We start from the raw sequence: 26,211 nt of genomic DNA, 5'->3' as shown, positions 1-26,211 counted from the left end.
TTCAAGAGTGAAAAGCAACTTGAAGACTGGACTTCTCCCCAGTGTCCTGGTTGCTTTGGGTGTGCTTTCTTAGACACCTTGGCTTCCTGGGCCTTGAGTCTCACTGCCCACCCTAGTGAAATTCTGGCTCTGTGTGCAGGTGAGAGGTCTGCATGGTACTGGTTTCTGCTTATCCCTGGGTTTCCTAGGAAGGAAGCCTGCATGCACGGGTTGGAAAGCAGCTGTAGCAGCATACTACAAATGGGTCCCAAATCTGAACTGCTGAGGAGGCAAGGGCCTCTGTGTGTGCATGCTGTGTCAGTAGCTCTGCTTGAGTCTTGGCCTTTTTGGATAGCGCTTGATTCTTTCAATGATGTCTCCCATTTAATAGTGCTATTTATGGTGGCTGCTTCCTATGTGGAAGTACATACACACTTGAAAATAGCCAGTGAATGTACATATTCAAAGCTGCTAAGAATTACTATTTATGTTCACTTTATAAAATGCTTCTAACTCTATGTCCTGTACACATGTGAAAATGACAGTCTTCGACACTTCTTGACCCCCTCACAGCCTTATTAGAAGAAAATTATTTCTTACTCTGTGTTGGCAAGTATGTTGCAAGTCCATTAGTGTATTTTGGAGGGTGTCACTTGCAGCCCTTAAAATAAGGAACAAATAGAAGATGTATGGGATGGGAGGTGTCTATGAAGTTTGCTGCTGTAAAACTTGGGACCCTGACAAGTTAGAAAGAAACACATACTCTAGACTGTGTTGTATCCATGACCATTGCCAGTTAACTGGAGATTGTTTCATCTCTTTAGGTGGTGCATCTGCTGTTGGAAAAAGGTCAGCTTTCAGTGGCCAAGGTTCATGCTCCAGTAACATCACAATGCACACCTCCAAATCAGACGGGGCAATGTGAGCCACACGAGAAACCAGCAACAAAAACTACAAATGATAAAGAATACAGCTTTGTTACTGCAGGTCAGGTCACATAGGACAATTGTCTGAACTTACAAAGCAATGGTTTTTAAACTATTTTTCTTCCAATATTCTGTAGAATAGATAAATAGACACAAGAAAGAGCTGGTAGGAATCTATAACGAGCCCCTGCACATAATACACTCTCTTCCTTTTTGTGCTGTTGCATTTGTTTAAGATTTCCTTTCACATCTTGGTAACTTTCTTTAATTATTGTCAACTGTTTGCTCTCTCACTGGTCCTCATCTTTTCCCAATTTCACCAGCCTTGCAGGCCAGGGCTGTAGCAAGGTTGAAGTAAAAGGTGCTGCTATCTCTGGTGCTGCTAAGGAGTGCCAAGGGGAGGTTAAGATACTCTTACATAAATGAGAGCTTCTGTAGGTCCTGCTGTTCCTGTCTAGGTGAGAGAAGACATCAAGAGTTGGATGAAGAGAGAAGAGGGATTTGTGTAGCTGACTAGAGGTTGACATATTTCAGCTTCTCTTGCTCTCAGCCTGCCTAGATGGGGAAACCACTTTTGGTCGTCTTGCATGAGAATTATCACATCTGCCAGGAACTCTCACTGATGTCTGATCAGTTGCCAGAAAGGTTGTGTCACTCTGTGCTTTAGCAGGATCCTCAATGGACTTCCTGGGGAACATCATTTTGGAGACACTCTGGCTTTCTGTATAGTGTGGATGTTGTCAGGGCAAGCCAGCAGATTGAGAAGTCATGATCAGCTTTTTGTCTGTTTAACCTGGAGGGATCTTTTACATAACGCTTGTGTTCAGTAAAGTGGAAAAACCCTGTGAGAAGGGGGAGTACGCATTGTCATGTCTGGAGCGCCAGCCACTTTTTTTTCACAGCCAGTGTGCTGTAGGAAATAATAAATTAATGTTTCTTTTACAGAGAACACATTTGAGGTAAAGCTGTTGAAGAATAGCTCAGGCCTTGGGTTCAGTTTCTGCCGTGAAGATAACCTTACCCCAGAGCAACTGGGCTCAACTATTGTGAGGGTGAAAAAGCTCTTCCCTGGGCAGCCCGCTGCAGAAAGCGGGCAGATAGAAATTGGGGACGTCATTCTGAAAGTGAATGGGGCATCTCTAAAGGGTTTATCCCAGCAGGTTTGTATCTTAGTAGTGAAACTCGTGCTGTGGTAGTCCTGCAAGTCTTGGGGGTCTGTGTCTAATAATGAATCCCACTGTGGCCACAGGAAGTCATCTCTGCTCTGAGAGGAACATCTCCAGAAGTCTCTCTTCTCCTTTGTCGACCACCATCTGGTATACTACCAGACATCGATCCTTCTTTGTTGGTAAGGTGTATGGCATGTGATATATTTTTTTAATTGCTATTTGAAGGTTCATTTATCAGTCTGGTGTGTGAGTTAGTTAAATGTGAGATGCAGATAGATGAGGAGGGTGTTCACAGAAACGTTCTTCTAGCGCATCCCTCAGGAGTGTACTAAGCATTTTGTAGAAATGTGAAAAGAGTGCAGGGCTTTAATGCTTTTTCCCTTCCGTTTTGTGGCTTAAGTCATTGGAAACTGGCTTAATACACTGTTTCTGTGGCAGAGGTTTCTTTGCAGCCCAATGGTTTGAAGTTGATCTCGAGTAGAAATTGGGTATTTCTGCAGTGTATGTGAAGACTATTCTGCAAAACACCAATTTGTCTTGTCTTGATGCGTGTAAAACCAGGGAAGATTGCCATATTTACTTAGTGAAAATTAGAGGTGTCCCAAAGAGTATTTTCATAATGCTCCAATCGATAAATCGAAATAACAGAAGGCCATTTTAGGATACTTAGAAGAAGTGGAAATTTAATGTTTTTCAGCAAAAGATAATGTAGAGGGGAATTTGCCTGAAAAGTAGGCTTAAATTTAAGTTACTTTAATATAATTTTCAAATAATAAAAAGCATTCAAGTCAGGTGACAGAAACTTAAGTGTACAAATGCAAATTTAAGTGAACTTAAAATTAGATCAAGAGATAAGCAACTGAACAAACTAATAATATAAATAGTTAGTCCTGTAATTAACCTGTTTGTAGTATGGAATAACTTTAATAAAACAGTGGATATACTAAAAGAAGAGAAAAATCAATAAACCAATGGCAGTTTTTGTTTGTAACATTATCACAGATTGATGTGTTCATAAACACAAGAATTTGGCCATAAAAGCATAAATTAAGCTTTGAACTTCGTGTATCTGCTAGCTGACATCATTCTTGGGAGTATGTAATTATGGGCAAAATGGCTCTTCATTCTCATAGGAGTTAATAACTTGGTTGGACAGGCTCCATTTAGCATGAATTATCATAGTTTTTGTAGTCTGTTATGTAACTTTTTTCTTGAAAGCTTTCCTGTTTCTCTCCTGTGTGAGATTAGTGTGACTTGCGTTACACTGTAAGCATCAGCAGTGTGTTCTGGTTGGAAGGGATTTCATGGTAATTGCCTAGATGGTTGCTGGGCATAGCTTGAAGGCACCTGTTAGTAGGCTCTCTGAGGCTAAAGCCAAGAATATATTTGTTTTCCTTAGATGAACTTGCAGTTCTTTAGCAGTATGTTTCAAAGTTTTGCACACCTTATCTTAGCCAAGTTGTGTTGAACTTGGTGAAGCTGTGCTATGATAGTTTTCGCAGTGAGGCAACATCTGAATTGAAGGAGTCACTGACTAATTGCTTTTGGTAATTTTATACAGTCTTTGCAAGTTTCTTTTGTCATTAGAACTGGAGTTTGATGAATTAAATGTCCTTGCTCTGTGTAGACTCCCATCCATTCACCCCAACAAGTGTTTCCAGATGTCAGCAGAGAAGTTTCTGGTCCATTAAATGGAGAACATGGTGACAGCTCAGATGAAAATGAAATTACTGATCTGAGCAAGAAAAGGCTAAAATCTCCCTCTAGAAGAGACAGCTACAGTGACAGCAGCAGGAGTGGTGATGAGGAGGTGATAGACTCATCAGCACCAGTGGGCCTTGGCTCGAGTTCTGCACTGTACGAAACTTCAGATGAAGCTATGACACAGACACGTAGTCAGTATGAGGCACATGGTGGTCAGGAGGAGGCTGTTTGCACCAACTTCTATTCTGATCAAGAGGCTCCTAGCAAGTCAGAGCTTGAGAACAGGTATGCGGTTTGTCATGATTCTCGCAATATTGCAGAAGGTGTTTGCAAAAATAGTTTATTTGGACCTATTCATCAAAATACTTTTTTTGTTTTGGTTTTTAAATCTGCATAAAGTCAATATTGGCCCATATATTCATGTTGTACAAGCCATGTTGTACAAGCTGATCCTTGTTTTTCGCTTGTTTATCTGTAGTAGTCTGCCCTTGGATTTGCCATTGATCCCAACCTGTAGAACTATTCCTGATGTTACCACATCCGTTTTAATAAATGACTGTTATGCTACTCCTGCTTCTGAGCTGACTCCGCATCTGGGAGGAATGGATTCATTACTGAGCCAATTGGAAAAAAATGGTGAAGAATATGAGCCGGTAACTTACTATTTCTGTCTTTCAGTAGCATAAATGTATCTACTGCTTGTGGCCAACTGGAAGTTGTTTTAACAGTGGTACTGGGAGTGACTGGATAGAAGTTAGGCATATTAATTTACAAATGGGATAGTTGTACATTACACATGCACTAACCTAGGCGTGTGACTTATAAATGGCACACATACATGTGCCATTTGTTACCAGTGAACTGCAGATGCTCATACAAATGTCTGCAGGCATTTTCTGTCTTGGCTCTTGAGGAGCTGATAATTTTCCCCCTGTGAATGTGGAGGCATCCGTGTGTACATAGGTACATGTGTATATGTTGATTTCATGTGTCTTTTCAGCCTGGAAAACTTGGCATTAAATATTTACCTACCTCTAAACCGTGTACTCAAAGCTTAAATGGCAGGCATCTTCCTTCTGCCCTGTTAGTTTTCTGTGTGGTTGTTCAGAGATCAAAGGATAAATTGGGGCAGCAGGGACATCAGGAGACCCTGTCCTTTGCTACACTTCTATCTATGAATCCCAAAGACTTTCTGGTCTGCTGCAAAACGCAGCATATTTCTGAGACTATTCTGAGGTAGCTTCTTGCCACCCCAGAAATGCGTTGTGTATCAGAAGGGACTTTGGCTTCCATGTCCTTTGATGTTCTATAATCCTCACGTAATCTGTTCACAGATTGGAAAAAAAGAAAACTGAGCCTTGGTATGTCTCAATTGTGAGAACTGTGAGGGTCTTTCAGGTTACAAAGCTATTCTAGCCCATACTCCATTTTGAGAAGAAACAAACTGTCTTTCTTAGTCCCTTCTTCAGAAGTTTTTCTCAAACCTTTCCGGTGCTTTGTGAGTTGCTATGCAAATGAGTCAGATCTGTATTTCTCAAATCAAAATAGGCAAAACATGCCCATGTGTTCAGTTCTGATATAAGCTATGGTATTGTATCTCATTTTAGGAAAATACATTCATCTGCTTTCTTCAGTTGACTAATTCCTGATGTCTTGTCTTATTTGAAAAACACAGAGCCTTTTTTATTTATGGCAGCTAGTTGAGGGTAAAATAACACAGTTTTGATGTGTGCCTTCCCAATTTTGTTTAGGTCATAGGCATTTGACCCAAATTTAGCTCCATGGAAAACAATAGTACATCTGAATTCATTAGAGGTGCTTACTTGAAGCAGCTAAGCTGAGCCTGCTAAGACACTTGTCTTGGTACTGTCCAGGCTTGTGTTCCACTTAAACTGATAGGTAAATCAGGTCATCTGTTTCTAACTGTCTTAAATTCAGTAAAGCGTTTAAATTGCTTCTGTTTGTGTTGTAAAGTGCTGTTTTCTTCCCCTAGGAAGTAGAACTCCAAGTCACTATGACGAAGTCAGAAAAGGGTAGTCTGGGTTTTACAGTGACCAAAGGTAACGATAACATTGGCTGCTACATTCATGACATTGTTCAGGATCCTGCCAAAAGTGATGGAAGGCTACGACCTGGAGACCGACTGATAAAAGTGAGAGAATTAATGTTTTCAGATAAAGGGATTGCATTAAAAGGACAACTTTGATTTACAAAAAAAAAAAAAACCAACCAAACTCTGTTGTAGGCCAAAGTAAATGTGCTTAAGAAGCAAAGGCATGCACCTTCTGAGAGGCATAATTTGATAGTCCTTACACAAAAGAAATACAGTATGAAAACATGTGAGAAGATTGTTAAAGGGAGTTACGATATGTCCACAGCTAGGCATATGTGCACTATTGCTGATGGCAAAAAAATGGTTTAAAGAGAAAAGCATTAATTGATTAAATAAGATGGTTGCTTAAATACACAGAGGAGTTGTTGGTCAAGCATGTCTATGGCTAGGATATTGTTAGGAAGTAAATTTTAAGAGATTTGCTGTAGAAGAATTTACCAGGTACATGTCATATAGTACAGATGTTTACCATAGAGTCATGAATAGTTTGGGCTGGAAGGGACCTTCAAAGGTCATCTAGTTCAGCCCCCCTGCAAGGAGCAGGGACATCTCCAACTGGATCAGGTTGCTCAGAGCCCCATCCAACCTGGTCTTTAACGTCACCAGGGATGGGGCATCCACCACCTCTCAGGGCAATCTGTTCCAGTGTTTCACCACTCTCATTGTAAAAAATTTCTTCCTTATATTTAGTCTAAATCTACCTTCTTTTAGTTTAAAACCATTATCCCTCATCCTATTGCAACAGGCCCTGCTACAAAGTTTGTTCCCATCTGTCTTATAAGCCCCCTTTTAACTATTGAAAGGCTGCAATAAGGTCTCAATGGAGCCTCAGCCTTTCCTTGTAGGAGAGGCGTTTAATCACTCTGATTATTTTTGTGGCCCTCCCCTGGACTCACTCCAACAGGTCCATTTCTTTCCTGTGCTGTGAGGACTCCTGAGCTGGGCGCAGTACTCCAGGTGGGGTCACACCAGAGCAGAGAAGAGGAGGCACAATCACCTCTCTCAGCCTGCTGCCCATGCTTCTTTTGATGCAGCCCAGGGTGTGGTTGGCTTTCTGGGGTGCACTTGCACGTTGCTGGCTTATGTCTAGTTTTTCATCCATCAGTACCCCGAAGTCCTTCTCTGCAGGGCTGCTCTCAATCCCTTCAACCTCAGCCTGTATTGATACTGGAGGTCACCCCGACCCAGATGCTGGTCCTTGCACTTGGCCTTGTTAAAACCTCATGAGGTTCACATGGGCCCACTTCTCGAGCTTGTCCGTATCCCTCTGAATGGCCTTTATAGTATTAGGCCATATATTATTCAGTAGAGACTGAAAACTTGCATTTAGGCTTACGGGGACTGTGAGAAATAGTGACAAAGTGTGTAACACAGAGTGGAGTCATTGCTAGATCAGGACACGGAAGCACTGCTGAATGCTATGAAACCTTAATAAAGTTCAGCAAATACAAGTCAAATTGGATTAGGTTTTAAGTCACACTTTCAGGTGTTGGCCTATGCAATTATAGCATTCTAGTTTTTTTAGTAAGAACAGTAAAATAATATACCTCTTCAGATTGTTTGATATTTTGACATTTGAACTGTAAACTTGTTTCTTCACTTGCAAAAGTTCAGTTACATCCGTGTGTTCTGTGTCCTTTGGTAAGTACGATGAACTGTCAATAAAGCATCTGTTGTTTTGTCCTTTAATGTCAAGTGTCGACAATGGGAATAGTAATAAATGTTTCCACGGTAATGCTAACTGTTTTACTTGGAACCTAACAAGGAGATCTCTGCTTTTATTTTTGCAGGTTAATGACATTGATGTCACTAACATGAGTCATACCGATGCAGTAAACTTTCTCCGTGCTGCCCCGAAGACTGTCAGATTAGTGCTAGGGCGTGTGTTGGAGTTACCCAAGATGCCAGTGTTGCCTCATTTATTGCCTGATATTACACTAACATGCCATAAGGAGGAGCTAGGTAACATAGAAGTATACTGCATTTTGCTCTAAAGCAAAATTTTTTCCCTTCTGTTACAAAGAAATAACTTGATTTTTTTTTTCTTCACCTTTTTTCCTGCAAAGGTTTGTTCTTATCAGGAGGTCATGACAGCCTTTATCAAGTTGTGTATATTAGTGACATTCTACCCAAGTCTGTTGCTGCCAGAGATGAGAGTCTCCGTGTGCTAGATATTATCCATTACATTAATGGAGTAAGCACACAGGGAATGACTCTGAAAGAAGCCAAAAGAATGCTGGAAACATGCCTTCCAAAAGTGGTGCTCAAAGCAACCAGGTATGTTCTGGAAGTAAATGCTTCTCTGTGTTTTTTGTTTTTCTCACATGATTGAGTATATGGGTAAAACACGTTCCTGGTATGACAACTCATTCACCAGAGTTGTACTAGATGGCATGTTACTGAGGACTGACGCCATGAGACGGTTCTGTATATTCATAGTTTTTGTGCTTCCACAGAGCAGAAGGGTACTTGGTACTTGCTGTGCTTTGTGTTTCTTGGGAAGACAAGGCTGTGTCCAGCAATGAAGTGCAAGTGTTCCAAGTATCATTTTCAAAATATGACAAAGGTTATTTAAACACAATTACTCCTTTTTCTTAAAACTGCTACTGAGAGTTCTATAATCATAGAAGGGACATAAAATTTTGGTTTGTGCTTAAATAGTTCTACTGTCACGTGGATATCCCAGCACACTGATAAATGTCAAAACTCTATTGCAGAGATCCTAGTGCACCAGTGTATTTCCACTGATCTCTGCTGCTTCTTTTATAGCAACATAACAGTCTAAAAAACCTCTCCATATTACTGTTTTAGTATTTACCTGAAACTGAAACACTTCAATTTTTTTAAGTTTTCCAGCCATGCTTGCTGTTCTTTGCATCCTCTCTCCCATTCTCCTTCACACTCTGTTTTATCCCAGAAGGGGAAGGAGTTGCAAAGTCCTGAGGCTGCCAGGTCAAATCTTTTTGTCAGAATCTAGAAGGAAAGTCCAGCTCTAATGAACTCTTTGGTGCTCCTGGAAGTAGGAGCTAACCTAACTACCAGTGCTTAATCTCTCTCATTGAATATTTTAAGTATTCCAAAACTGTTGTAATAGAAAGCACGATTAGCAGTTCTGCTGATAGTACATATTTACATCAATACCTGATGATTATCATGATTTATTATTTTTTGATAAAAATTTCTGTAAACATTTCTTTTCATAGAGATGGTCACGCAGTGCTGCCAAAATCCAAAAGCCCCGATAGCTCAAATCCATGGACAATGAAAGCTAATGGTAAGATATGCTAGCTTATTTATTGCAAGTGAAATGCACATATTTATAAAAATGAAGGAACTGTTATGGGCCTTAAGTTACCATCCTAGTCCAGTGGCTGCACTAGAACTCCACTTGAACTCCACTTATTCAGATCAGCTCCAGCAGGTTTTTGCTTGATCTTTCTTTTAAAAGCTCCACAAAAAGAGATTCAACAATAGTCGCTTTGATTCCGTTTCTCTTGTAGTTTAGAAATTATCTCTAAGATCAGGCCTGAATCTTTCAAGGAGTTAAAAGAAAAAATCAGCTGAATATCGTCATCATAACTGTTGTTATTGATAATAGTGTTCTTGTTGTTTTCTCTGACAAGGCATAAAAATAGCAATTTGTTGCATTTGAAAGGACTTCAGGTCTCCCATTGGTCTTCTCTTTTTCAAGAGCAGAGGAGCCCAAATTGATTTTTTTAACTCCTCTCCAGTTTTTTTGCATATCACTGTTTTCCTCCTCAAGTGTGTGGTGCTTCTGGTCACACACACAGCATTGGGTGAGGCTCACCAGTCGCCAGACAGACAGGCAGAATTATTTCCAGGAATGTGTAGATGGCATTCTTGTTAATACATTCCGAGTGAAATTAACTTCCTTTTGTTAAATACTTCCTTGTTTATTCATTTAGACTCAGGTGCCTTTACCACCTACATTTGCTTCTGTGAAGTGCAACTGCTTATGCAGTTACTTACCAGCTTAAGCGTTTGCTTCTTCTTTGAAATGTGGCACTTTGCATTTGTCTTGATTCATCATAATCGTGCTTTTCATACTTCCTTTAATATGTCTAGATAACTTTGAGTATTGATCTTGCTTTATGAAGTTATTGCAACTCTTAGTTTAGTGTTGCTCACGTATTTTCCACGAATGCTACACATTTTGTTTCAAAAAACTTATGCAAGATATTCATTAGGAACAAGCCCTGTAACCAAATCTTGGAAAACCCCATTTAAAACTCCCTTCCTGCAGATGACTTATCATGTATAGGTTCACAAGATACAAGGTTACTTTTAGCCTTCGGTTATTTCATCTACAAGTTTCTTTGTAAAAGCGTACTGTGTATGAAAATCCAGAGCTTCACTAGTAGCTAGGTATATAGCGTATACTGGTTCCACATTGTCTCATTTATTATACTGGCAATGGGATATCATCTCTGATATCATAGTATCAGTCTTTTCTTTACCAAGAAGGGAAAGGTACCTTTGAACAAGGACCCAGGTTTCAGATGATGTTTGGAAAAAAAAAAAAAAAGTTAGTGACAGGTGGGTGATTTAGGTGATTGCGGGATTGTATTTTGTACATTTCAAGGGAAAGGGAATCATACCCTGTTTTCCAAAGGTGTGTGTTCCCACTGTACATTGTTAAGCTCTTTATTAGCTTTTCTGTTTGCTTAGAGTTGATTACTTATATTAGCATTCATACTTTCTGAACTCATTGAATGTAACATTCAAAAAGCCATTACAAAGTATTGTCCATCAGACATAAGTCTGTGAATGCCCAGGCAGGCAGAAATGTTACTGCTTTCATAACATAATACTAAATACTTTGTTTCTTTTGTAATAATAATTTATGGGGGCTAATTTAATTTATCTGAAAAAGTTACTGTGAAGTTGTTGGTTTTTCCTCACTTTTGTTTAGGCTGTTCCTGTGGTGATCTCTGTGATGATAAAACAGAAAAGACTTATGGGCCCAAGGTAAATAGTCCTCTATTGTGCCTGTTGTCATTAACCAGAGAAAAGGATTAAACAATCCGTTAATGAAAGTGTGCAAACCCACTGTTGTCAGTTGATATGACTGAACAGTGATCATAATAAATATGCAAGTTTGTTTTTTTTTTTTTTTAATTGATCGTCTCTTTTTTTGGGACTGCTTTATGGAAAGACAAATAGTCTTACAAGAAGGAGCAGGACTATGATCCAGAAAACTCCATTCTGTTCACAGATTCTGCAGATCCTTGTGTATGTTACATTTACCAGATGGTTTTCTCTCTTTTTTTACCCCTTATGTTTTTTCTGAGAAATCGTGTGTTGTGGGACCAAAAATATTGAAGCCTGCATATGTTTTATAGAGGTTATAATAATGTTAAATACTACTGTGTGTTCTCCTATAGTAGTTGCTTCTTCATCACTATGTATTTCTTCTTCTTAGTTGTTCTAAGTTTTTTTTTATGTGAAACTTCTAACACACTTTAAAGCTTCCTACTCATCGCACAGCTATCTCAGATGAGAATATGGTATGAACAGGGTTTTTTATTTGTTGCCAAGTAGAGCAGTGGACTTGTTAAGAGTTGCTTGCTGCTTCAATAAACTGCTAGACTCTTTAAGAGTCAATTTGTACTGTTCTTCGCTTGCTTAGATAAATGGCAATGGCATCCTAGCACCTTCTCAGGCAAATACCGAAAACAATATCCATCATGCAAAAGGACTAATGAATCTGTCGGCATCTGGAGAGGCACCTTCCCTTGGCTTTACCAATCAGATGTCAGATTTTTCTAAACATAGTGAGAAATCAGGTAAGAAGAGGGCAGATGGGTGACAGCATTATTTGGTCTTTACTGTACGAGTACAAGAGAATCGAGGCATTGTTGAACAGGCTGAAATAAGTCAATGTTAGGCTGGCAGTGGATTTTAGAAGAACCACCTGCAAGTCGAGTGCTATTAGGTGGTCTTTGAAGTAGAGTTATGGAAATTGGATTCTGTGTTTGAGAGAAATGAAAGAAAGCCATGATAACAGCTAGAAATAATGCCATGGTGTCTGCCCCTTTAACTTTTTTTCCCCCAAACCACCTTATATTGGGAAAGTTGTCATTTTATACTCTTTCTCTTTAGAAACAGAGGTTTCAGATGATGAGTATTATGATGAGGACGATCACAATGACGTTGTCCAGTATTTGTTGGATGTTGTAGATGAGGAAGCGCAGAATCTCTTAAATCGTAGTAATGCAACTTCAGAGGCTCAGAGTCTTCTACATCTCAAGAAGGCCACATCAGAAGACCACCTGCCAGGTAACATGAGCCATTAAAAAAGCATATCATTAACAGCAAAATACTTCTTGAAACAAGATGCCAAGTAAGCAATTGATTTGGCAAGAGGGAGAGTTGACATTGAAGTGATATCTGAACTGAAAGTGTCCCAAGTAGAACACAGACAATGGTTGCTGATACTAGTGAACTTCAGATGCAATTTAATAAGTCAAGCTCTGATTTGATTAATCTGGATTTTGCTTTAAGTAATCTGGAAAAATTAATCCCATTCTGGAATTGTCACTTGATTGGAATTTATGTTGTTTAGGTACCTTGTTCTGCAGCTACAGTCATGTTGAAATGCTGAAGTACTTCAGCATTTCATTGATTGCAGATTGCACAACTTGGAAATATGTTGAGATCTTTCAAAACCAAACAATTTGCCATCCAGCTTTGTCTCTTTTAGAATTTTTTTTTTCAGTACCTACTTCTGTCTGTACACCTTTCTTTTCCTTCATTCCATCTCGTCAGCTCTGATTGTAATTAACTGAAATTTATCGTGGAGTAGGATTTGTAGTTCTTTTGTGGTGTCGTACTATGTATGTATGCTCCAAAAGTTCAAGCAAGGTGCTTGCTACTCCTGTAGAGATTACTTCTAGAACTCAAGATATACCTTCCAAAATTACAGTTATTTCAGCTTTTTTTGCTGCTCTTCGAGTTCATTGGGTTATTGTCATTGGTCGTTATTAGAAATCAGAGAACACTGAGGTTCTGGCTGTGCCAGAGGAGCCATCGTTGGAGCTCCACTACTGCCAGTTTCTTATACCTGGAATCTGGCCTTTGCAACTGAAGATGAATTGAATCTGTAAGATACATCAGCAGGGAACTACTGTGGCAGAGAGATGCAAGTCAGATTTTATCCAGCACATCTTCATTAGCTGTTGTTAATACAAAGAGCAAATAGAATCCTGGTTTAAACCTACTGCTGATCCTAAATGTAACTGAATTGCAGAAACACTATTGACATGGGAATCCGATAACTTATTAGGAGTAGCCTGTCCATCCGTTATGCTGTGGCACAGATACTGTTAGCTGTGCAAACAACCTTACATGGAATGACAGCTGTTCTAGTTAAAAAAGAAAGAAGTCTGAAGTCTGATTATCCGATACAGTAAGACCTATTTTCCAACACTCTGGTAGCAAAGGGACTTAAAAGATGTTTCTTGGTTATTCTGGCACCTGTATTCTCTGTGTAGTGCCAAACGGGTATAACAGGATTCACATCTGTGAGAAGGTGAGTCCGGGGCATCTTTTAGTCTGTTTATGCTTTACCTCCTGATTTTCCAGTAGAGATCAATGGAAAGCTGACAGAAGATAAGTCTGAAGACACAGACTGTGATGGGTCATCTTTACCTGAAGATTTCTCAGAGGTGGGATGTCAAGAAGCTGGCAGATATTTGTCTGCTGATTTTGCTTTCTCAGATGCTCTTTCAATTTATTATTTTCCTTTTTGGCACAGAACTTGTGGAAATAACTTTACGTAACTTTGTCAGTAGTAACTGTAAATGGTGTACAAACATTTATTTTTTTAGTAGAGTATTATTATTCTATCATAAATTAATTACATAAGAGAACAAAGCATAGAGTTATTTTACACTGTTTCTCATATAAAGCCCAACAGCTTTTTTCCGAAAAGCACGATAATGACTACCTTGTTAATGTTATTTTAGACATTTAATCTAAAAGATTTCCTTGATTTGCTGCTCAAAGAAGGAAAGCAGTCACAATGACTGCTGTGTAGACTTAACTGTCCAAAATGTAAATTTGAGATTTCTTTTCCTCCTGCTTTTTGCTAGGATATGTTCATTAACTTCAATAACTTCTGTATGTGGTTTACCTTACATTATTGCATGTCCTGTTTTGTATCAGTCTCTAGATGCCCAGATTTTGGGTCATATTCCAACCCAGCAGAACTCTGTCTATTCAGCACATCCTGGCTGTTGCAGCTTTCTGGCCACTTAGTAGAGCTGAGAGTCAAATCTGGCTCTGTGTCAGTGTGCTCTAGGAGATACACAAGTAAAATTCTCCGAGTTTGGCATGGAAACTTGCAAGCTTGCCTAATAAGTACAAACGGTTTTGTAGAGTTTTTCTTGAGAGGAGGATCGAAGTGCCTTCTTCTTTGCTGAATCTTCATCATCTGTTCAGGAAGGCGTATATAGGAGTACCTGTCATTGAGAGGTAAAGCCCTGTTCTGTTCCGTGTAGGAACGGTGGCATGACAGGAGGCAGAAGTTTTCACTATTGAAGCTGCCTCATAAAGGGTTTTTAAGTATTAGAAATAAACAAAAAAAATCAACTGGAGAAAATTTAGATGGCTGTACTGCTGCTGTGAGTTAGGAATTATTTGAGGATAGCTTTTTGGCCTTGTTACAGTAGAGCCTCTTTCCAAGTGCTCAGTGTTCTTGTCCTCTGTTATTTTGGGTTAATGAGATGTCTAAAAGAAAAGTCTTTCATTATGTGCTGCTTTGAACTTAGTACCCTTCAGAAATAGTCCATGTAATTGTTAATTGTTTAAACTTTACGCTGAGTGAGTGTTATAACTATGTCCTTTAATGTGTTTTCAAATATTTCTTCCACTAGCCAACGCATGTAAACGGTTGTGAAGACTATTGTGAAGTAAAAGCTATGCCAGAAAGGTAAGATGTCTTTTCTAGTGTTGCTTGAAAGCAGATCTGTGAAGCCTGAATCTCTGAAGGGGGATATGCTATGAGAGGAAAACAAAATAAAACAAAAAAAAAAACCACACTCAAACCAAAACAAAGCCAAAAAAAAATCTGTGCAATGTCTTGTTGAATTGCTTTTTCTCTATTCTTGTGATTTAAAAGGTTATAATTTGCCTGAATACTAGTCAGCTTTATGTGGTTTACTATGCCCTAGTTTTATTTATTCCTTTGACATGTGGTTATAACAAGTAACTGGGCTGCATTCAAATGGCTTCAAATAACTTAATTGGCATTGTACTAAAGATTTGGTACTTGCATGTGAAGAAAACATGCAAACAATGCTGTCCTCAGTTTGAATCTTTCCAAGCCTCATTAATGTTACTTCTTCTGGTTTTAGTGTATAGAAACCAAACTGTATTTGTTGTTCTGCTGGTCCATCTGGGTTTTTTTGTTTGTTTTTGGTTTTTTTTTCAAATGGAAAACTAACAATATATCTGGCCAAGTTGCTAGCTGTCCCTTTCAGTCACTTTGAATTTTGGAAATTCTCAAGATCATTTTTCTTTGTGAAATAGTTTTAGTTCTTAGACTAAGTGAAGCTTCAGTCAAGATGTATGTACTTCTTTTTATGTTTTGATTAAGTTTCTGGGAAGTTTTGGGTTGAGACTTGGCACAAGCAGCGGCATTATTACCTGAAATACTTAATACATTTATCACCATCTTCAACATAACTACAAACCTTGCAACTGAAAATAGATACTCTAATGTATAGGTAGTGAATTATGTAATTCACATAGTCTGCTATTGGATGTTATTTGACTGCTTAGCCTTTGAAAAGTAATTGCAGTGATAGTTATTACTACATTCATGTCTTCCTAGCTCTTTTTCCACTGTTACCTTTTTCAAATCCTCACTGGGGATTTAAAAAAGGAAAAAAACAATAGGATTTTGAGACTAGTGATACGGATCCAATCCAGAAATATTTGTAGCTATAAATTACATTCTGGTGATTTTTTTTATTAGGTTGCAAATGTGTTGGTTATTTCTAGGTGTTCTTTATTACTTCCATACCTTGTACTTTCATAGATCTCCTCCACAACCTCCCTTGAGCCAAGCAGATGAAGATGAAATCACTTGGGGAAGTGATGAACTGCCGATTGAATCAGTCAGCCAGGAATTTGTAAATAAAGGCAAGAACTTTAACAAATAATCAGTGGAAAACTGAGGATCATATTAACTAGATAGAATGTCAGAACTGAATTTTAAGATGTCCTGGATGTATCTTTTGAGGGTGTAATGACAGGTATAATGGGGAATCTAACAGCTCAGCAACGCGCTGGAAAGGTTCTTTACAGTTTTGTGTAATAAATGTGTGAGAGTTAACAGGAACAACTATTGGCAACGCTGCACCTGTAGCTGTAGCAGAGCTGAAACCAGTTGAGATACTTTGTTCCATAGTATCTGACAAAAGCTGTAATAATATAGTTGTTTAACTGTGAGTACACCAATACATTGTGTGCTCCACATACCGGCTACTTCATGCTCAAATTAGGCAAGATTTTTTCTTTATCTTGACTTGTTCTTCCACTGCTGCTCAGCATGGCAGAGTGGAACACTACTTAATTTGATGCATTTGGCAGAATCTGGTCTTTACTTTTTTTAGATAGCATTAGAAATGTCAGTTCCTGAAATTCATATACAGTAGCCTTTTGTCTGCATTTATTAAAAGAAAAAAGGATAATCCCTGTAAACCTTTAGTCTAAAGTCAGTAGATCTAGGACACTTTTAATTGTGATACGAGAGAGGCTCTTGGTTTATGAATATTTTTGTGTTTCAGAGAAAGACTTAAGGCCTGATAGAAAGCAAGCTTTGTTGAAAAGAAAGATGTATTTAACACATCTTGCTATTACCACTTGAAAGACATGTCCAGTATAAATGCTAAAAGCTAAGTCGCAGGCTGTGATGTTTAAGTGGAGAGTTCTGAATTAACCCTTGTGTGCATTCAAAAATTTTGTTATTGTGTGAAGAACTTGCATTTAAAATGTATTTAAAGTTTGTTTCAGTGTATTTATTGAAAGTACAGGAAAATAGTCAACATGTATTTTCAAAGAGACCACACTCAAAAAGTTATGGTCAACAGCTCAATGTCCAAGTGGAGACCAGTGACAAGTGGCGTTCTTCAGGGCTTGGTATTGGAACCAGCCCTGTTTACCATCTTTGTTGGCGGCATGGACAGTGGAATAGAGTGCACCTTCAGCAAGTTCACCAACGACACCAAGCTTTGTGGTGTGGTCAACACACTGGAGGGAGGGATGCCATCCAGAGGGACCTTGACAGGCTGGAGAGGTGGGCCCATGTGAACCTCATGAAGTTCACAAGGCCAAGTGCAAGGTCCTGCACATGGGTCAGGGTAATCCCAGGCACAAATACAGGCTGGGCAAAGAATGGATTGAGAGCAGCCCTGAGGAGAAGGACTTGGGGGTGTTGGTTGATGAGAAGCTCAACATGAGCCAGAAACGTGCACTTGCAGCCCAGAAAGCCAACAGCATCCTGGGCTGCATCAGAAGAAGCGTGGCCAGCAGGTTGAGGGAGGTGATTCTACTCTGCCCTGGTGAGACCCCACCTGGAGTAGTGTGTTCAGCTCCAGAGCCCACAGCACAGGAAAGACATGGACCTGTTGTAGTGAGTCCAGAGGAGGGCCACAAAGATGATTAGAGGGGTTGAGCACCTCTCCTATGAGGACGGGCTGAGAGAGTTGGGGCTGTTCAGCCTGGAGAAGAGAGGGCTCTGAGGAGACCTTATAGCTGCTTTCCAGTACTTAAAGGGAGCTTGTAAGAAAGACAGAGAGAAACTCTTTAGCAGGGCCTGTTGTGATAGGACAAGGGGTAATGGTTTTAAAATAGAGGTAGGTAAATTCAAACTGGACATAAGGAAGAAATTTTTACACTGAGGGTGGTGAAACACTGGAACAGGTTGTCCAGAGAGGTGGTGGGTGCCCCATCCCTGGAAACATTCAAGGCCAGGTTGGATGGGGCTCTGAGCAACCTGATCCTGTTGGAGATGTCCCTGCTTCTTGCAGGGGGGTTGGACTAGATGACCTTTAAAGGTCCCCTCCAACCCAAACTATCCTGTGATTCTGTACTCTTTGGTTCCTGGATCCATCAAAGCTGATGCTTGTGTTAGTTAATTATGTATTGCCTGTTAAACTGAGAGGACATCTGTCTGTTCTTTCTGGTATATGAAGGCGTTCTAGAGAAAACAGTATAGTGGTGAACAGCAACAAGGAAATCCAACATTACACTAAAGTTTACATTTCCCTAGTTTTAGCTTTTTTTTTTTTTATATATATTTATATCAGTCCTGTTCTGCTAGATTTCCCTTTAGTGACAGATGAAGAGATCTCTGCATTCCCTGCTGTGAATGTGCTCCCTGGAGGGAAGTATTCAGGAGCCAAATTGAAGTCAGTGATCAGGATGTTGCGTGGACTGCTGGAACAGGGAGTGCCTTCTAAAGAGATTGAAGTGAGTAACTATTTGTCCTTTATTTTTTTTTTCTACTGTGAGATAGCTAGAAATGGAATGGCTGGTTCATCACTGCCTTAAATACCACAGCTCTTTAATTTGCAACTCTAAAGGGATGAATAGACTTCTTTTACCAAATACTTCTCTCCCTTCCTCCCACTAGCTGCTGAGAGGTAAGATTAGTTTGAACCGGGAATTCAATGCAAAAGTGTGTTTGTATCATTCTTACTTCTGGTAAATTACCAAGTGAATATGACATTAATGGGCATAGACAAGATAAATAAAGGCTGCGAAATCTACCTGCAGAATGTGAAAACACCCTTTCCAAAGTCTTAAGTCAACCATGTTACTCAACCACTTTTTTTAGGAGAATAAGAGAAAATCTTTACTGGATAATAGATTTTTTTAGTTTTGTTTCATTTTCAGAGCTATCTGAAGTTAGATTCCTTTCTGTGACTGTGTTATTTTGCATATCTGCATTAGGATTATATTTTTTTAGTGATTCTGTCTTAAAGACTTGGTTACATAGCTGCTCTTAACACTTGTTACCATTCAGCACTTTCTAATGCACATGTAATTGCTTCTTTACAGAATCTTCAAGAGTTAAAACCCTTGGATCAGTGTTTGATTGGACAAGCAAAGGAGAACAGGAAAAAGAACAGATATAAAAACATACTTCCTTGTAAGTCCTGACTAATCTGAAGTTCACTGTTGATATTTTGTCACCACCTGTATGGTCAGAGGAATTGGGTCAGAAGTGGCATGCTTTGATTCCCCATCCTAGTTCTGCTACTGACTAGGGAAAAAATTAAATCTACTACTCATTTTCTACACATCTAAAGCAAGCATTTATAAAGCAGCTTAAGATCACTGAACAGTAGGCTACTGTAGCAGGTAGGGATGGATGTTCACAGATTCTTTAGTTCTTCCAGCAGATCCCGTGTCTGAAATGAGATATACATATAGAATCATAGAATGGTTAGGGTTGGAAGGGACCTTCAAAGGTCATCTAGTCCAACCCCCCTGCAAGGAGCCGGGACATCTCCAACAGGATCAGGTTGCTCAGAGCCTCATCCAACCTGGCCTTGAACGTTTCCAGGGATGGGGCCTCCACCACCTTTCTGGGCAACCTGTTCCAGTGTTCTATAACCCGCATCGTAAAAAAATTTTTCCTAATTTCCAATCTAAATCTACCCCCCTCTATTTTAAAACCATTACCTCTCGTCCTATCGCAACAGGCCCTACTAAACAGCCTTTCCCCATCTTTCTTGTAGGCCCCCTTGAGGTACTGGAAGACCGCTATCAGGTCTCCCCAGAGCCTCCTCTTCTCCAGGCTGAACACCCCCAACTCTCTCAGCCTGTCCTCATAGGAGAGGTGCTCCAGCCCTTTTATCATCTGCGTGGCCCTTCTCTGGACCTTCTCCAACTGGTCCATGTCCTTCTTGTGCTGGGGGCTCCAGAACTGGACACAGTACTCCAGGTGGGGTCTCACCAGGGCAGAGTAGAGGGGGAGAATCACCTCCCTCGACTTGCTGGCCATGCTCCTCTTGATGCAGCCCAGGATGCGGTTGGCCTTCTGGGCCGCAAGGGCGCATTGCCTGCTCATGTTAAGCTTCTCATCCACCAGCACTCCCAAGTCCTTCTCCTCAGGGCTGCTCTCAATCCATTCCCCGCCCAGCCTGTATTTGTGCCTGGGATTGCCATGACCCATGTGCAGGACCTTGCACTTGGCCTGGTTGAACTTCATGAGGTTGGCACGGGCCCACATCTCCAGCCTGTCAAGGTCCCTCTGGATGGCATCCCTCCCTTCCAGCGTGTCGACGGCACCACACAACTTGGTGTCGTCGGCGAACTTGCTGAGGGTGCACTCTATCCCACTGTCCATATCGCCAACAAAGATGTTGAACAGGGCCGGGCCCAGCACGGACCCCTGAGGGACGCCACTCGTGACCGGTCTCCACATGGGCTAGACAAGATTTTTTTTGTTTTACCCATTTAAAATTGGAAAAACAGACATGTATACTATTGTCACTAAACTTCCTGCAAGAAAATTCTGTTTGTTAGGTGGGAGATGTGCGGAGGAGAAGTGAGAATTGACAAAGGTTAATTTCGAGTGAGAAATATTCAACCTCAGTTTCAGAGATGCTGCAGCTCAAATCGTGTATCCTGCCTATCTGCTGATTTAGATTTCTCCCCTAGCCATCTTTTTTTTGCCATTTTTTTTTTTTTTTTATCAAGAGTAGTACAGATTAGTATCCTAAAGCAAATATTGTAGTGAATTATCTGGAAGCATCTGTGGAGATAAGTACTATGTGAGTGTGTAAGGCTCAGCATCTCTCTGTTGTGTGAAGGTCTAGTCATTTGCATGCCTAACACTGAGGTATTTTTGTTGTGTGGGGATTGCAGATGATACCACTAGAGTACCTCTTGGGATTGAAGGTGGATACATCAATGCCAGCTTCATTCGCATGCCAGTGGGGAATGAAGAGTTCATTTACATTGCGTGTCAAGGACCTCTCCCTACTACTGTAGCGGATTTCTGGCAAATGGTTTGGGAGCAAAACTGTACTGTGATCGCCATGATGACTCAGGAGGTTGAAGGAGAAAAGATAAAATGCCAGCGTTACTGGCCGGATGTACTCAATAAAACCACCATGATAAATGATAGACTACGACTTGCTCTTCTAAGACTCCAGCAGCTGAAGGGCTTTATCATTAGAGTGCTGAAGCTAGAAGAGATTCAGGTAAGTGAATCTAATTGTGCATGCTAAGAAATTTGGGTTTTTGAGTGTTGGCATTTTAACCCTGATACTTCTTTAAATCGCAGTGTCTACATCAAGATGTAAGCTGGGGCTTCCTCTCTTTGTCCAGTGATCTTTCTTGCTACTTCCTCGTTGCAGCTTGTGCTACTTCATGACCTTTATAAGAGAAGGCACTTGGGCTAGGAAATTGTTTCATTATGCTAGTCAGACTCTAGATTTTGGCTCTCTAGATGCCTTTGGCCACAGCAACATATATAGGGATATGAAATTCACTAATAATTCAGTCTGACTGGTTCATTCCTCTGTGTGATCAGCTGAGTCTGCACAGTGAACCTTATACTATTCATTTGCTAGCAGGTTATTTTCAGTTTAGCTTATTGTTTCTCTTGTTTTATTGAATTATAGAATACTTTCATTGGGCAAATCCCTCTCTTCTGAGACTGTTTCCTTTGGGAACTTACCTTTTGTCTTTTTATTCTTCCCATGTATTACATTTTGTTGTCATTGTTTTTAAATCTTAGACAGGTGAAGTACGGCACATTTTCCATCTGAATTTCATCGCCTGGCCTGACCATGACACCCCTTCTCAACCAGATGACCTGCTTACTTTTATCTCCTACATGCGGCATGTCCACAAATCGGGACCTATCATAACTCACTGCAGTGCAGGCATTGGACGATCGGGGACCCTTATTTGTATAGACGTTGTTCTAGGGTTAATCAGCAGAGACCTTGATGTGAGTACCCAAGAGGATGAGCTAAGCTGTGCTTTTGACTTACAGGAAATGTGTTCCATTGTATCTTTTCATTTGTCTAGAGAATATGCCATGCTTTTGAGTAGCATGCTGGCCATGTCTTAGTGTAACATAAATCAGGGTATAAACCAGCAGTACCTATGAAATGTTTCTTTGTTGATGATCCTGGGGGGAAAAAGAGCTCTAACATCTGCTGGTTCTTGGGTTAGCTCAGGGAATCTTGAGCATCCTGTTTGTTCACACCTCAGCAATCCAACATTGCTGGGTGCTACTTGAGATGTTCTAGGTTATGTTGCAAGGACATCTGCTGTAGCAGATTTCTGGAGTATGGCTTGGGAACAACAGTGTGTTGCCATGATGACTCGGGCAATTGAAGGAAAATTTAAAATGCTTGCCTTACCTGACTGGACATACTCAGTGAAACTATTGTGTTAAATGGTGTTATGGCTGAGACTTGTGGCACTCAGTCGGTCAGAGATCCATGAACTCTTGGAGGGCAGCTAGAAGCCAGAGTGTCTTGTTTATAGGCAACTGAATCAAAAACTCACTGTACAAACATCTCCACTGGAGGTGAAAGTACGTAAATTAACTTTTCCAGCACAACCAGGGGGATGCTTTCTGGAGTGATCCACAGGAGGGTGCTAGCTTCCTTATGTTTATGTCCTTCAGTGGCCTGGTGCGGAGAAGATGAGCTATGTCATGCTTAGCTCAGCAGGGTTTCTAAGCACTCATTAAATGTCTAGAACTTTATAGACCTAGGGAAATAAAAAGCGTTTTGTCAGATTGGACCAAGGGCCTCTATTTTCTGCACACTCAGCTCCCAGTAAGAGTAAGCAAGAGAGCCTGTGCACAGAGAAAGAAAAGGAGAAGGAGGGTGTCTGATGTAGGAGGGCCACATCCATATTGCTCAAAGACAGCACATGCTGTTAATCTACCAGACGTGCATAGGCTGTAGTGAATTCTTATTTGTCTCGCTACTAAATGTTTAATATATGCAAATGGATTCCTTGGTTTGATGCTGGGGATGTTTCCTTTATAGCCATGTATGTATGTAATTTTTGAATGTTTAACTTGCTGTTTGTTTTGGTAGTTTGACATCTCAGACCTGGTGCGCACGATGCGTCTGCAGAGACATGGGATGGTTCAGACAGAGGTGAGTCTGGCTTCCCTAGGTACACGCTAAAGACAAGACCCTGGGATTCTAACTCAGATGCGCCAGAAAACTTTGTGAAGCACGCTATGATTTGTGCTCTCTAACGGAACGCTATGTTTTTGTGCTCTCTAATGGAACGTTTGTGTCACGAGAATTAAATCAGATGCATACCAGTGAGGAGCAATATGTATTTAACAGTTATAAATGCAGGAAATTTTTAACATGCTGTGCTGTTTTGATCTGTATTTAAAAAAAAAAAAAAAATTGTGAGTTTTTGTCTTCAAAAGCATACATTATAGAGGATATCAGCTGAGCTTTTTGGCTAAAAATTGCATTTTAAACTGAAGAGAAGGTCTAACTGTAGATGGTATGAATCACCGATACTACCAGAGATGAGACATAGAAGTTAAATGAATGTTTTAGGAATGATCTAGATCTAGAGCAATTAACTTTACCTTAGAGATGGACATCACAAGGTCTTTTTAAAATCTTTACTTTTTTTTAATGTGAAGGAATTGTCTAATCATAGTTTAAAAAAAAAAAAAAAACCCACAAAAAAAACCCTAAAACCAAACCACAAAACTCTCAGCCCCACCGCCCACCCCAGAACATGTATTAGCCCCAACACCTGTGACTCTGAAATTAAGATGAGAAGTTGCACTGTTATTTGAGTTCTGTATTAGTTGGCATTGATGCGAGACCTTGAAATTCACTTTCTGTCTGTATTTCTACTTTGTGAAGTACTTACTCTGCTTGAGGTGTGAAAGGAGGATAGATGTCCCATTTAAGAATATCTCTTCAGTAACAAGGGAATTGCCTGTATTTGTTTTAAGTTGAGGTTCCATATTTATCCACTGTGGGTTTCTTGGTTTATTTCTTGGTTTCTTGGTTTTTAATTTAACTGTAGAAGTAGTATTGAAATCAAGTGCTGTGCATCTGTGAAGTGCAGGTGAGAGTAAATTGCTTAGGTGGTGCAAGCATTTTTCACATGTTCTGTGATTTCCTTTCCCTTGCAGGATCAGTACATTTTCTGCTATCAAGTTGTCCTTTATGTCCTGAATCATCTCCAACATGAAGAACAACAGAGAGGCAAATAAAATTCTGAAGCAGAAGTGCTTTTAAAATAAGGAAGCAAGGAGGTCTAGAGGCTCTCACATGTGTTGGGGTTTTTTTTGGGTTTTTTTTTTTGTTTGTTTGGGGTTTTTTTGTTGTTGTTGTTCTGGCAATAGTTTTCCAGTCCCTTTCTTGCTGTCAGATGTCTTCTATAAAGTCTCTCCATTGTTCCAAATAAGATACATAGTATAAGGAAAAGGGATAGCTCATACAATACCACTAATGTCCTCAGCCCCATGGACACATATGTGAGATTTTTGTATAGCAGTAAATAATATTTAATAAAGCTGCATTTTTTGCAGCTTCCTTAATATGTGATAAAATAGTGAAATAAAAATATTTTAATTTAAAAAAAAAAAAGGAGAAAAAAAGTAATCTTATAATACTTCCTGCAGTTCTGCACTGTTTTGGGGTATTTGTTTCTTACGGGGTGGGGGAGTGGGAGGGATGAAGCAGTATTTTTATCTTGGCAAACTTTACTACAAAGATATTTTACTAGTCTCCTTTAAAAGCTTGTTTATGGCACAGAATTTTTGCCCTTTTAGTACCGTTACAGCTGTTTTATAGAGGGTATCTTGAAATCTTTAAGCTTTAAGAGATGCCTGTTAGCATGAGGATAGTAGTGAATGTTTACTGTAAGTATCACAGTTAATAATGTTTACTTCATAGAGTTTCATGTATATATTTATATACTTTTACCAAAAAAAAGCTGAATTATCAGATGTCTAACCTTATAATTGATTAGATATCTCCACTCTGTAAATAAAAAATACACCTAAAGTACACTGATCAGTGGGTCTGGGTGTTTTTTGTGTCCTTGTGACTGATTTTTCTTGGCCTTACATGGCATCCTTCATTGTGATGCTGCAGTTCTTAAGACATTTTCAACAAAAGAGCTGTGCGCATTTTAATTTTTCAGTGTCCTGTTCTTCAGTGTCCGTTTGAAAAAACCTGCAGAACTGTAGGTTCCTTTCTGGAGAAAGGAAGGGGATGTTGTCCTTCCCTCCTTGTTTTTCAGCATACCTGGGCATTGAGACCAATATAACTTGGGGGGAGGGGGTTTGCACTTGGATGCTATGGCAGTACTCTGACAACAATGTAATCTACTCTGTTTAAAGTAATGAGGTTTGAGGTGGGAGGCAGGATATTGGTTTCTAACTCACTGTTAGTGATACTGTAAACAGTCGAAACTGTTCTGAAAGGAAGTTGTCATTTTATGCTGTATGGGAACCTTGGATGATGAATAACTGCCAGCAGCCAGCACAGGGGACCATTTGAGGGTCTGAGCAGTATTTCTGTCCCCGCAGTCATTACCAGAACTGAAGCTTCTGACTTGTGCTGTCAGGAAGGGTTTGAGTACTCATGTGACAGCATTCTGCATTGCAGTGGTTGAAATAAGTTCAGAGGCCTGTGATTATCCACGATTTTCACTCTTCAGAATAGTAGCCTAGAGTGTTCTGGTGTCCCAGAACTGAAACAGTCACTGTCTTGCTTGTTTAGTGGTATTCTAGCTAGTGATAGCATCACTTAAAAAAGGAAAAGAGCCTTTTTCACTTGTCATAGTAATACTGTGGTTTTTTATTCCCTCCAGCATACCAGCACAGTTGAAAAATTGTGCCTTTTCCAGAGCAGAGTAGTTTGAGGAAGGAAGATTAATTCTGTCTAGATAGAAGCAGAGGCAAATTCGCTACCCGTGTTGACAGTACACCTATATGAAGGAGCTTTGAAGTGAAGACACAAGATTTTCAGGACTACAGTTGTGCACAGGCAGAGTAAGTAAATGCAGCTGGTTCATACACTGCTGCTACTGTTTCAACATCAATAGTGACATCAGAGGATTTGGGTATGTCTGATTTTTAGAAACAAAAAAATTGTTATGGTAACTAGACAGTATGGTTAAGGCAGCTGAATTCTTCCTTTTGATGTTTTCAGGTACATGCCAAACAATGTAAAAATAGGAACTGATTTTTATATAGTACGCTACATGAAGCCCACTTTGGTACAGTGCAAACAATTTGCATCTGATTACAGCTTATGGG

The 26,211-nt window shown here is 39.9% G+C and overlaps 1 protein-coding gene across 1 annotated transcript in view; it reads left to right on the top strand.

Moving 5' to 3' along the window:
• PTPN13 (protein tyrosine phosphatase non-receptor type 13) overlaps positions 1-24,239 on the top strand; it is a 128,058-nt gene extending 103,819 nt beyond the window's left edge. The window contains exons 28-48 of the mRNA XM_086747156.1: positions 804-966; positions 1,851-2,065; positions 2,155-2,253; positions 3,702-4,063; positions 4,257-4,431; positions 5,772-5,930; positions 7,682-7,853; positions 7,958-8,168; positions 9,095-9,165; positions 10,825-10,880; positions 11,542-11,698; positions 12,015-12,191; positions 13,497-13,579; positions 14,789-14,844; positions 15,955-16,058; positions 18,241-18,389; positions 18,981-19,071; positions 20,796-21,133; positions 21,673-21,888; positions 22,997-23,059; positions 24,076-24,239. Coding sequence (XP_086603282.1) covers positions 804-966; positions 1,851-2,065; positions 2,155-2,253; positions 3,702-4,063; positions 4,257-4,431; positions 5,772-5,930; positions 7,682-7,853; positions 7,958-8,168; positions 9,095-9,165; positions 10,825-10,880; positions 11,542-11,698; positions 12,015-12,191; positions 13,497-13,579; positions 14,789-14,844; positions 15,955-16,058; positions 18,241-18,389; positions 18,981-19,071; positions 20,796-21,133; positions 21,673-21,888; positions 22,997-23,059; positions 24,076-24,156 — 3,198 coding nt within the window. The 3' untranslated portion in view covers positions 24,157-24,239. The remainder of the gene's footprint in view (positions 1-803; positions 967-1,850; positions 2,066-2,154; positions 2,254-3,701; positions 4,064-4,256; positions 4,432-5,771; positions 5,931-7,681; positions 7,854-7,957; positions 8,169-9,094; positions 9,166-10,824; positions 10,881-11,541; positions 11,699-12,014; positions 12,192-13,496; positions 13,580-14,788; positions 14,845-15,954; positions 16,059-18,240; positions 18,390-18,980; positions 19,072-20,795; positions 21,134-21,672; positions 21,889-22,996; positions 23,060-24,075) is intronic.
• Positions 24,240-26,211: the final 1,972 nt, after the last annotated feature.

Source organism: Chlamydotis macqueenii, chromosome 4 (genome assembly GCF_036417535.1).
Source record: "Chlamydotis macqueenii isolate bChlMac1 chromosome 4, bChlMac1.mat, whole genome shotgun sequence".
Lineage (NCBI taxonomy): Eukaryota > Metazoa > Chordata > Aves > Otidiformes > Otididae > Chlamydotis > Chlamydotis macqueenii.
Note: the sequence above shows the minus strand (reverse complement) of the source record. Positions and strands in the feature narration are given on the sequence as shown.